At 38.4% G+C, this 12,134-nt stretch overlaps 1 protein-coding gene across 7 annotated transcripts in view; it reads right to left on the bottom strand.

The window, feature by feature from the left end:
• LOC114057774 (disks large homolog 2) overlaps nucleotides 1-12,134 on the bottom strand; it is a 496,327-nt gene that overhangs the window by 417,124 nt on the left and 67,069 nt on the right. Inside the window, exon 1 of one of the 7 annotated variants that reach the window (XM_027884444.1) lies at nucleotides 10,510-10,842. The exons of the other annotated variants lie outside the window; for them this stretch is intronic. Coding sequence (XP_027740245.1) covers nucleotides 10,510-10,827 — 318 coding nt within the window. The 5' untranslated portion in view covers nucleotides 10,828-10,842. Of the gene's footprint in view, nucleotides 1-10,509; nucleotides 10,843-12,134 lie in introns of those variants that run through there. 7 annotated transcript variants of the gene reach the window in all.

Below are 12,134 nucleotides of genomic sequence, written 5' to 3' on the forward strand. Positions count from 1 at the left end.
AAAAAAAAGTTTAACTTACAAAGTACCTTATCCTGTAAATTTGAGAGATCCAAATGGACCATGGCAGACACAGCTGAGCCCCTCAGCCAAGCTGATGACACCTCTGTGAAAAAATATTTAATAAAGGACAGAAGATGCTAAGGAGGAGAGAATGAGGGAAAAACAGGACCAGAGCAGTAGATTTCAGTTCATGCACTTTCTCTCTCATTCTTCCAATTTTCTCACTGCTGCAGGGGCAGCGAGTGAGCGGTTGTGTGGGTGCTGCCAGCTGGGGCCAACTCACCACAACTTTATCTACCAGTCCTCCAATTAAAGTACCTTTCAAGGGTTTTTCACTCATATTTTAAAAAATGATTTTATGGAATACCTTAAGATTTTCCAGTCTCTCTGAAAAACCACTACAGGCATGCAATACCTCAGATTAAGACAGTGATGACAAAACTTTAAGAACTCATATGGTATAAAGATCAAAGTATCACAAAAGGTGATGCAACTACATCATATAAAAGCTCATACAGTTTATACATAGACACAACTCTCCCAGTTTTGCCTTTATGTTTTATAGGAAAAATAGCATTCCATGTTCCTTTATGACTTATATATGTAATGCTATATATAACACATATTTATTTCTATGAAAATAGGTACTGCTGTCAATCAAGTAAACATTAAATAATTCAACCAGTAAAATTCCTTTTTATAAGCTGATATAACAGATCACCAGGGAGTAGCCCACTGTGTCTCCAGGAGAGAAATTTAGAAATTGTTTAACTGTACCTCACCTTTTTAAACCTTTCCAACTGGATTACTGCCATTCTATGAAACACTAACATATTTAATTTTTAAAATAACTTTTAGTAGAGAATAGCTTCTGACAAGCTTCTATAAAGCTTCACTGAAGTTTTGTCAATGCATTGTTTACAAACCTCTAATACATTAGGAAAAAAGGACAGAGATCAGAGATATCTGAGTAGTTGATTTGGGAAATATTTTACATTAGAAGAATAAGTACTATGCAATTTTACATGCATGTTTATTTTTTTATGGTTGCAGTAATACACGGGCTGTTTAAGTCTGAAGGACTTTGCTAATTACTCTTATTGAATTTTTGATTAAAGGGAAGTAAGGATACAATAGTGATGGCTAAGTTACAGCCCAAAACTCCAGCATCACAATGTCTGAACTTTTGCATCTAAAAATCAGAAGCAGTAATACTGCTTTATAATTCTTTGAGATCAACTGAAACGCTACTTCACTAACTTTTCCCACTAGGGCTGTAGTAAAGATCAGTCATCACTGCAGCAATTAACTTTTACTTTTGTTGCCCCTAAACTCCTTTGCTGGATTGACTTTCAGTGCAAGATATCTAGAAAAATGTAATATTCTTTCGTCCTCTTGTCTGCCCTTTTTTGTTAATGTGGTTTCAAGACAAATTTAAAATGACAAACAAATACAGGAATAGTATTTTTTCTGCATTTGATATATTCAACTTTGAAAACATCCTAATTTTTTTTTTCTTTTAAATCCTGGCAATTCCATATCAGAAGGATTTTAAAGGATTTTTCTTCTTTTTCTTTACATTTACATAGAAATGCAAAAGGCAATAGCATGAATTAAACAAACAAACAAATAACTGCAAGATAGACTATTACTTTTCTAGTTCAGAAAGGTACTTAATTTTTGGGTTGACTTCAGCATTCAAAGTATTGCCAGTAATGCAAAGTCCCACCAACACAGACTACCAGTGTGCTTAGGGAACAGTGTTAAGCACCGTGCTAAACTGTGAGTCACAACAGTGGCTTCTTATTGAACTTCTGAGAAGTCCCTGAAGAAAAGTATTGTTTAAGAAGTTTCAGCTTTGTCTAATGACTTGTTTTGCCATTGCTTTGTTCTTACATTTTCACTATTTTCTCCTCCTACTCCAATTTTACCAATTTAGTAGTACAGGAGCTGGTCAAACTGAGTTGTCCAGCTCAGTGCAACACCCTAGCAATGAGGTCAGCTCAAACTGCTGAAACAACCATATCGTATTGACCGAAGAACTTGAAGTAGTGCTGGTTAAGTAATTGCTTTGTATCTCCAAGTCAATACGTGTATCACCCCAAGAGTATAGCCCTTCCTTTAGCTGAAGTTTCTCATAGATTAAATGAGCTGATGCAAACTGACCCACTTCAACAAAGAACTCACTACCAATTGCATCTTTCTTCAGTAACATGAAGAACTGCTAATATCGAAAAGAGGGAAAACCTATCAACATACACATGTCTCATGGATCCAGGAAGTCACTGAGATTCCCAGCAAGGGGACTGAGCTTGATGCTACACCTCAATGGTGGCCACAAGCAGCAAGGACCCTTAAAGGTCCAAAGAGAAAAGGTTCCAGATACCCTTCAGCATAGGTGGGTTAACCAAAACCAGCATAAACCAGGTAAAATTACACTCCTTCAACAAATGGTGTAGGTAGGTTCAGTCCAGCTGTTGCCTATAGCTGTTGCCTATATAAGCTAAGAAAAAGGGACTGAAAATAAAGACACCCCCCTCTATTCTATGTGCAATCCACAACAAATGTTAACTTCCATGCCTCACCCTTCCCAGTCTGAAATGAAATGAACACTGACCTAACTCACAAATGTATCAGAGAACAAAAGAATCATACAGCTGTTCCTTCTGAGGTGCTTTAAGGAATGTCAAGACATCACACAGTAAGTGACATCTGGAGAAAACAAACAGGATCAATTTTGCTTTCATCACCTCTTCTGCCCCTGGGTGTTTGTTGAGCACCAACTAATACTTCAGACTGCAAAAAGAATTTCCTGCATCTTTGTAGTTTTATTATTGCTTTTACTATTAATAACACCAAAACCTAGTTCCTCTACCCCTCATCGGCTTGCCACGAAATGTTTTCGCTGTGGCAATTCTGTTCTCTTTTGCATTTTGCTGGTTTGTCAGATTTGCTGAACCTTCAAGTGCAAGAGGTAACATGATGAAATAGAAACTGGCAGAAAGTACATTAAAGTTATTATCACCTGAGGACAAATGCTGGCAAGTGAACCACAAGAAAAAAGACTTCCATCTGGAAATATGACAAAGACCATACAGGTAAACCCAGTAATTCCACTGCTGTTTTGGCAACTGTTCAAAAATGTGAAAATACAGATGAGTTATGAAAAAATATGCAGAAGTAATGAAACTCTTCAAAAAGAGGACAGAAAGGAGCAAATGTGAGAAGGAAAACAGATACTAGATTTCCCCAGTACCAACATGTGTTTTGAAAGGGCATTACATAAAATGAGCAAAAGGCAATCTTTCGGTTAGGTGTGACAAGACCTACAATCAGAAGATACAAGGACCCAAGAATTATGAATCTGAAGTTTTTTAGGTTTTGTGCATCTGGCAAAATATTTCTGCAATTCTGCATTTTCATCCACTACAAAGAGCTGATTCATTCCTTTCTGTACTCTCTGTATGATTACCATGATGTTTTATTTCTTGGTACGTGAATTAGCTTAGCTGATAGACAGCAACCAGTGCTTAAAACCGAAAAACCAAGGGAGTAATCACCTCAATTTTCAGCACAAATTATTTGAAAAGTAACGTGTGAATTCCAGGTTTTTGCTGACTACATAGACTTAAATGCATCTTAGTAAAAAGATAAGATCCACTGAGAATACTGCCATGACAACTTAAAGTAAAAAAGAACTACAAAAGACAATAGTTTTGCAGATTTATGCCTGCAGAAACGATCAGATTGCTTCTACTTTTATACTTGTGGTGGCTGAGCAAGCTAATAACTGCCCCAGAGGCAACTGCAGTATATCATGACTCTGCTTGTTACGTGTAGTAGATCTACCTGTGGCACAATACAGAAAGAGTATGTTACTGTCAAATCAAGCTGCAATATACCAGTGTTGCTCCACCTCATGCATCTCAGGTCTTTAAAAACATTAAAGCTTTAAATAATATTTATTAAAAATTGTAATAATAATTACAGCAGCCTATAAATTTTTTCGAGTTTGTTGTAAATCCTATAGGCCAGGTTTTTCACAAATGCCCAGTGGGCCCATGGGAACCTCATAAGGTTCAACAAGGCCAAATTCAATGTCCTGTACTCGGGTCAGGGCAACCCCTGATTTCAATATGGTTTAGGGGATGAAATGGATTAAGAGCAGCCCTGCCAATAAGGGTCTGGGGGAAGTGGTGGATGAGAGGGAATGCGCGCTTACAGCCCAGAAAGACAATCCTATCCTGGACTGCATGAAAAGATGGGCCACAAAGATGGTGAAGGGCCTAGAGGAGAAACCATATGAGTCTGAAGTCACCTGATTTGTTCAGCCTGGAGGAGACTGAGGAGAGACCTTTTAGTGGTCTACAGCTTCCTCACGAGGGGAGTGGAGGGGCAGGCACTGATCTCTTGTCTCTGGTGACCAGTGACAGGACACAAGGGAACTACATACGATTGTGTCAGAGGACATTTAGGAAAAGGTTTGGGCACTGGAACAGGGTTCAAGAAGCGTTTGGACAATGTTCTCAGGCAGATGGTGTGGTTCTCAGGGCGGTTCTGTGCAGTGCCAGGAGCTGGACTCGGTGATTTTTTTCCTTCCAAAACGTCACCTGGCTGTTTGATCCTGTGTGCCCAACTGCAGACTCACAGATCCATGACAAGCAATGTATGTACTCCTGACTGCAAGATGGACAGATTTTGATAGAACACAGATGTGTCTGCTGAGCAGAAAGTGGGAACAGAAAGAAAGGAAACAAGGTGTCCCCAAAACTCTCCATTTCCCAAGTGAAACTTTATTATTTCTGAATTCTTGGAGGTAGCAAAGAGCTTGATACAAGTTTCTGCACTTAGCACAGGGAGGTCCCCCAGCACAGTTGGGTTGTCAAAACCAAACTGCACACATCAGATTGCACATTAAGTGTGACTACCTTTGGAAGAGGCAGCTGTGCGCTATCCTCTGGGACATGTCCCTTGTCACATGCTTCTGTACTCAGCCTTGTGCTGGCACTAGAAGCTGTGCTAGTGGACATCAACTGGGACATGAAATATGTCTCTCAAACACCTTTTTGTGTCTCAAACACCTTCTCCTCTCATCCTCCTCCCCCACCCCACACAAAGTAGACCCTACAGAATGACTCAAAGTAAAAATGAGCCTAGACCTTAGTCACACTTTCAATTAATATTAATGGCTTTAGCTCCCAGACGAGTGATGGTCCCAACATAAAAACTTGGACAAACCAGCCCCCGGATAAATAGAAAAATGTTCTTTGATCACAAATGCAACAAATAGCAGTTCAGTACGAACTGATTTCACATCTGGGTGCAGCATAGTTTCTCTAGGGTGTCAGTTACGGGAATCCTATTACACTTCACCATTCTGCTGTCATTTGTAATACATAATGAAAATAATTTGTCTGATGTTCTGTTTGACCAATTATATTAACAATTTCAGCTGCTAAAGTAATCCGCCTCTCCTTTTACAAATACTTAAAAAGGTAAAACTCCGTATTAAAAGTACAATATATCTAAACCAAACCCAGATGTTATTTTGCTAAATTGGATTTTGTACTGTCACACAGTAAGTCACATAGCTGGCTCCTGTGACTTAAAAGAAAGCTTAGACCAAAATTAGAATTTACAAAAAAGATTATTTTGTTTGTTTTTCTGGTATTCATTTCAGATATTGCAGAACCTCTGTTTTGAATGCATAAAGAATTCCTGTTTCATTCCTTTATTTCTAACTCCCAAAATGATGGGAGATTTTGAAATTAGGTGATTATTGAGACAATTCATCTGATTAACTGAAATAATTCCTAAAATATACAAAAAGGTAAATGAATATGTTATTTAATTTATAAACTATTGTTACAATCTATGGCTTATTTCAAAGCAAGCATGGTTCTTAAAAGTAAAGTAATTGAATCTGTAATTTTTTTTTTTACTTTTTTGGCTTTATTTTTATTATCCTTCATCCAAAAGCCACATGCAGAATAAGGAAACAGAGAGCTAAACTGACAGACTCTGTAAATATGGTCATTACTACAACCAGAAACACTTTTATTTTTTTTTGTTGATTTTGGAGAGAAGTCTGATGTTTTCATACCCCACAACAGTAGAGAGAGTCATTTCCAAAAGAGAAATCAGTTTTCAGCTTGTACCTTCAAGTCATGCCAAAATAGCTAAGACCAATTCATTCTCCATCTGAGCCATTGCTCAGTGTCCAGCTAGAAACTGTCGGGCATCATCCTTTATGGCTTCTATTTGGATTAGACCAAAGCCATCTTGTTGAGTTGCTGTAAAGGTTTTGCATCTTTGCATGCATAATTTAAATGCAGTGGAGCATTAGACACAAAGCAAAACCAGGCTTATCAAGGCTTTTTTTTTCCTTCCCTTTTTCCTTTTAGTACAGAGGGTATCCAGTTTATCAATTCTGTTGTCATACTACAAAAGAGATCCAGCAATATATAACCTTGCAAGTCAGTCTAAGGGACAGGAAGACTAAACCTCTATTGTGTGGCCTGTGCCAACAGAATTCTACAGGAAAGACCAAGAACTTTCCTGTGTTTTAAATTCCAGTAATGGCAAGGACATACTTAGGTGAAAATGCCTGGATATTCCTAGGAGTGGATTACACAGCAGAATACGGGAAAAGTGATGGGAAAAAAAAGGTTTGGAATCCTTTTGGATTCTGCCACTCTGGTCCTAGAGAAATGCCCCTGTTTTCAAATATGATGAACAGTTTACCCACGGGTGAATAAACATGTCTTAGAGAATAAACAAGTGAATAAACAAGTATTAGAGAAATGAATAGCAGGAGGACTATCAGAGCACTTGTGCAGTTTTGGCCAATTACCAGTGCTACAAACAATCCCTGTCCAAACTCTACACTTCCCTTTCTATGCCCCCTTTCATCCCACCCTGAAAATCCCAGAAGCCAAATTATTTGTCAAGGGGAGAAAATGTTCTTGGCCTCTTGAGGCATCCAGGAGGACAAACTTTGAAACATGGGTTTATTTAAATGCAATTCTAAATATGGTGCCACAAATGCAAATTATGCATTAACATATTTATGACTGAACAATCAGCAGGAGCCAAATAATGTGAAGTTAAACTATATATTCCTTACTATCATTGGTAAGTACAGTACATAATATATCCATTTCAGTATTTAAAAGAAAATATATGGAACATCTTGCACACAAATACTGTCATGATCTGTGTAACCATGCCTATTTCTTAACTGTCTTCGCTGACCCTTAAAATTATGTATTATGAAAAATATTATTTATGAATTAAATAAAAAATTATATATTATCAAAAACACTGCTGAAAGACCTGATACATTAACAGAAGGAGAAAGAATATTATATGTTAAAACAAAATAAAAGAATATCCATTTTTATTTTACTCCCAATAGCCTTTATAAAGCAATGCTGCAGTATCAATCCAGGCAGAGGTGGCTGAATGACCCCTTCCGACACAGCGGAAATTCTGGCATGACTGACACACCCCCAGGTTCCTGAATCTGTAGAGCACAAAGCCTCAACTGACACTTGGGTTTTCTTTTTCCTTTTTTTTTTTTTTTTTTTTTTTTTTTAAAAGAAGGACCCTTCATGTTATAGAGATAATCCTAATGTGCCTCAGCATGTTTAGTGTCTGGTCTTCTCATTGTATACCATTCAATCAGTCACAGGAACAGCCATTACACTATGAAAACATATTTCCAAAACAAATATTACAAAATCATAGAAGCACTGAGATTGGAAAAGACGTTTTAGATCATTGAGCCCAACCACTAACCTAATACTGTCCCACTCACACTAGATTATGTCCCTAAGCACCACATCCGTGTGTCTTTTAAATACCTCCAGTGATGGGGATTCCACCACTTCCCTGGAAAGGCTGTTATGCCACATTTCATGTTACTTCTTACCAGGAGTGTTCCATAAATCACTAAGCAAATTGCTGGCCTCAACACAGAGGACTCAAAAGCTAAGCTTTGACCTCCTTTTTATGCCAAACATAACCTAAATGCTATGAATTCAGTAATAACAATGCTGTTCTGGTTTTGGTAGAAGAAATAGGTGTGTATAAATGCAAACGCACAAAGTGTTCTAAAGCAGCTGTCCTGGGAGAGTATCAGATCTGAATGCTACCCAGAATGCCGTAAACTTTTCAGAGTCCTCTGTCAGTCAGTGAGACTGGATACAGGAATCATTTGAACAATATCACTCATGTTCCAAAGGAACATGCTAACAGCTTTTGTATTTCTGTTTTTGCATATCTATTACATGGCAGCTGCACAGATTGCTCACAATGTTTCAGTGATGTCACTTCTATGACTGCAGCATGAAGACCAGTCCAAGGCAAGATGCTGAACTAAGAGCTGTCATCTACATCCACTGATTCTAGGAATGAAGGACCTGTGCATTAAATTCGGTACTATAGCACTAATCAAGAAGCAGTTTTACAACGTTATGTCTTTCCCGTGCTTCAAGAAAGTAGTCCCAAAAAAGTAAACCAGAAGAAAAATCTGCATAGAAGTTTATGGAAAAAATTACTCACATCAAATTGTATCCCTGCAGTAAGGGGAATTAGTAAGAGCAGCTCTATAAGGTTTTCCCTTATTGCTTCCGTGGAATATAATGATTGTCTAAGTATATGTACATACAACAATGTATGTACACACACACTCTTCCCTTTCTTCCCATAGCTTGTACCATGTTTACTTGGAACAGAGAAAAATAGATTATTTGAAACAAACTGTCTCTCAACTCTATAACACTGAAACCACCAAGTATTTCTTAAAGTACATTAGTCCATCCCTAGACAGTGAACATCAGTTTGATTGATGGTAAATTGATTACTCATAGTCAAAACCCAAAAAAGGGACTTTTCTAAACAGAATAAGGTAGTTGGCATTTAGAACATACAGTAAAGAAAGTTTACAAAGCAGAGTTTTAAATTAAATATAAGGAAGTACATAAACCTGAACAATTCCACATTATCAGAACACACAGGGATGTGATTACAAAGGCATTGAAAATACTGAAATAACTTTACAATACATCTACAACATAGATATCAAAGTAGTTTTAGAAGTGGCCTTTAATTTTTTTAAAATTGTTCCTTCATTTTCTCTTTATAAATTCTACACCTTTGAAAACCAAGGAACTCTTTCCTTGAAGGTATTTTTTTCCTTCAAGGTTTTTCCAAATCAAAAATCTTCAGAGCCTAAGAAAAGATTTGGAGCTTTTTAGAATTCAAATTGGAACAAAGTCCAATTCTATGTTTTATATGTTATTTTAACATTGGCTTTATGCCAACACAAATGGTTTGTATATGAAAAAAAATGTATAAAATCCACAGTAGTCACATGCAACATTTTGGTCACTCAAAAATATAACAGAAAGCTTAGTTTTTCCACCTGATACTAAATTTGAGGGGGGGGGGAAGTGAAGCTTTTTATATATAACAATCATTTTCAGTCACCAAAGCATCACTTTTTTTAGACCATCAGACAAGATAAAATACAGCAACACTATCTGACAATCCTTTGCCTTATTGCTTTTCTGTACAGGGAAAATGTATTAAAACCATTTCCATGAAAGAATTGATTTAATCTCTGGAGAGGGTGCACATGTTCATTGTGGGCTGAGGCTAGTTAAACTCTAGTGTATACTACATCAGTAAATAAAGATATATTTCAAAAACTTATTTCAACAATAAATTGTGGTTTTTAGTGTGAAATTTTAACAAAAGCATTTGAATGAGCCTAAAGTTTTCTTAGGGAGGAATCAAAACATGAATCAGGTAGTGTTAATGCTTTTTAATATTAACCATCATGTGAGTGTCATTGTGATTTCTATTTCACAGTGCTGAGTTATCTGGTGTGTAATCATTTTTGGTCTCATTGCTTACAGGTATCTTTACACATTGTAGACCCAGTTTGGTTTATATTTGAAAATACACTGCCTTGACGTTAAATAAAAACCTATAGATTTGAGAAAGCTAAAGAGCTATTTCATATTTATTAAAGATTTCAATTACATTTGAAGTTCCAAAGAGGAGAAACAGGACACACTTTCTCTTATCAATAAATCTAACAACCCTTTCCCATGTTCTCTATTTAAAATATCTTTTAAACTTCATGCAATATTTGAAAACAAGCTGTTTCCAGAAGCACGCAAAATCCATTACACAGGGGAGATAAATTGTTACTATACAGCATAATGGAATACAAAGTATGTAGAACCCTGAGGCACAAATCAAAACATTTTAACAAAAAAACCTTTCCAGGAGGAACCCACAATTTTCACAGGTGACAGAGAAGAAATATTCAGACACAGAGATCACCACCCAACAGCTTGCACTTGCACATAACATTTCCAGAATAAACCACTAAACACACATCAAGACATATCACAAAAAGTTGTCGACACCACCAAACCTCACTTTCTTTCTCTGGAGCATCCTCTAAGTCGCTTGGAGAGGGAAGAATCAGCTCACCTGCACCGGGGGGGCCCAGCCGTGGGCACAGGCGCACTCTGCCCACCACTGCCCGGGGCTGCCCTGGGGCTTGGCTGGGGATTTAGGGGGGCTCTTCCGCACTGTGTTCCACAAAGGGACAAACTTGCTCCTGCTGTGGTTGGCACCGCCAGGTCCCCAGGAGGCAAGCGCCTGAGAGCTATGCTGGAGGCCCGGAGGATGCTGGTGCCAGCGGCAGGCGCAGTGGGCATCCCTGGCGACGGGAGGCACATTCCTGCCTCCGTCCGAGCCCTCGGACCCCCTGCCGCAGCTGTGCTGCTTGGGAAGGTGCGCGTGCATGGCGCGCCCAGGGCTGCCTTTGGCCACCTGGCATGGAAGTGCTTCTCCTGGGAGAGGTGAGGTCCTGTGGTGGGGCCTGTCCAGCCCCTTGGCAGCAGCTAGCGGCAGGGCATGGCGGGAGAAGGGAGCAGCGGGAGCTGCTGCTGGGCAGCTCTGGGCAGCTCTGTGTCAATACCGGACTCCACTCGCGCAGAGACTTGACAGCATCCCCGCTGCAGGCAGAAGCAATCAATGCTCCGCGTGGCTGGGACGCACGCCTGCATCCCTTTCTGGATGACAAACCACGCGAAGGGAAAAAAAAAAAGAAAAAAAAAATCCGACAAAACCACTCTTGCAATTTTCAGGAAGATTTAGTTTCTTTTCCAGCTGACCCTGACACAAGTCACAGGCACCCTGCTGAAGCCCATTTATATGTATAAGCTTTTACAGGCAAAGTGCTTTCTGGTGAAAATAGCATCTAGACAAAGTACTGAAAAAGATACTCCTTTGCCAATGATCCAAACAGACGCAGGAGTGCTTTTTTTCCCTTCATGCCTGAAAAGACCTTGTCAACAAAATTGCATCAGAAGATGCAAATGACAAGTTCGGGAGGAATGTTATCTGCCCTAAATGCTAAACCGCAGCATGAACCTCGGTATGTGCTAATGTGTATGAGCTAATGTGCGTAAACATAACAAGAGACCAAGAGGTTGAATTTAAAAACAAAGCCACCTCGAAATAATTTATGCCACAAATTAACAAATCTCCAGCATCTTATACATGTAGATGGGAATATATTTATTTGTGTGTAAGGTCTTCAGTATTCTGATTGATGTATCATTTTTTTTCTCTGTATTTCACCCCTTACAAATTCTTTGCTGCTTGCCAACAACTTTCGGTACAGAGTTTTCTGCAAGTCCCCTCTATGGTTTTTCTTACTAATACAATCTCTTTTCTTTGAATTTTCCTGAAATTTTTATTTGTAAGTATTTACTTTTAGTTTTTGCTCATAGAAGTGACAGGGGTGTAATGTGTATAAATTTGGGCTTGTTGTTCCAAGCATCTGGAAAGGTTCAGGGGTATTCTTCAGCCTCAGGTGCCTAAGTCCTTAGGCCCTTAAGACTCTGTGGATCTTGGACCCATATGTATGGGGTTTTCAGATTTTCTTTTAACTTAAGCATATCTCAGATACATTTAACCATAGAAGATAATGATTTGATTTTTAAAAACAAACACAATGCTGTGTGATAGAATACTTTAATGTCTACTGGTGTACAAGTAGGATTTAAGTATACAAAATATTGAAATGGATTTGTGATATACATAGT

This window comes from Empidonax traillii, unplaced genomic scaffold (assembly GCF_003031625.1).
Source record: "Empidonax traillii isolate 1590-97213 ecotype Southwest subspecies unplaced genomic scaffold, ASM303162v1 scaffold146:size911690, whole genome shotgun sequence".
NCBI lineage: Eukaryota > Metazoa > Chordata > Aves > Passeriformes > Tyrannidae > Empidonax > Empidonax traillii.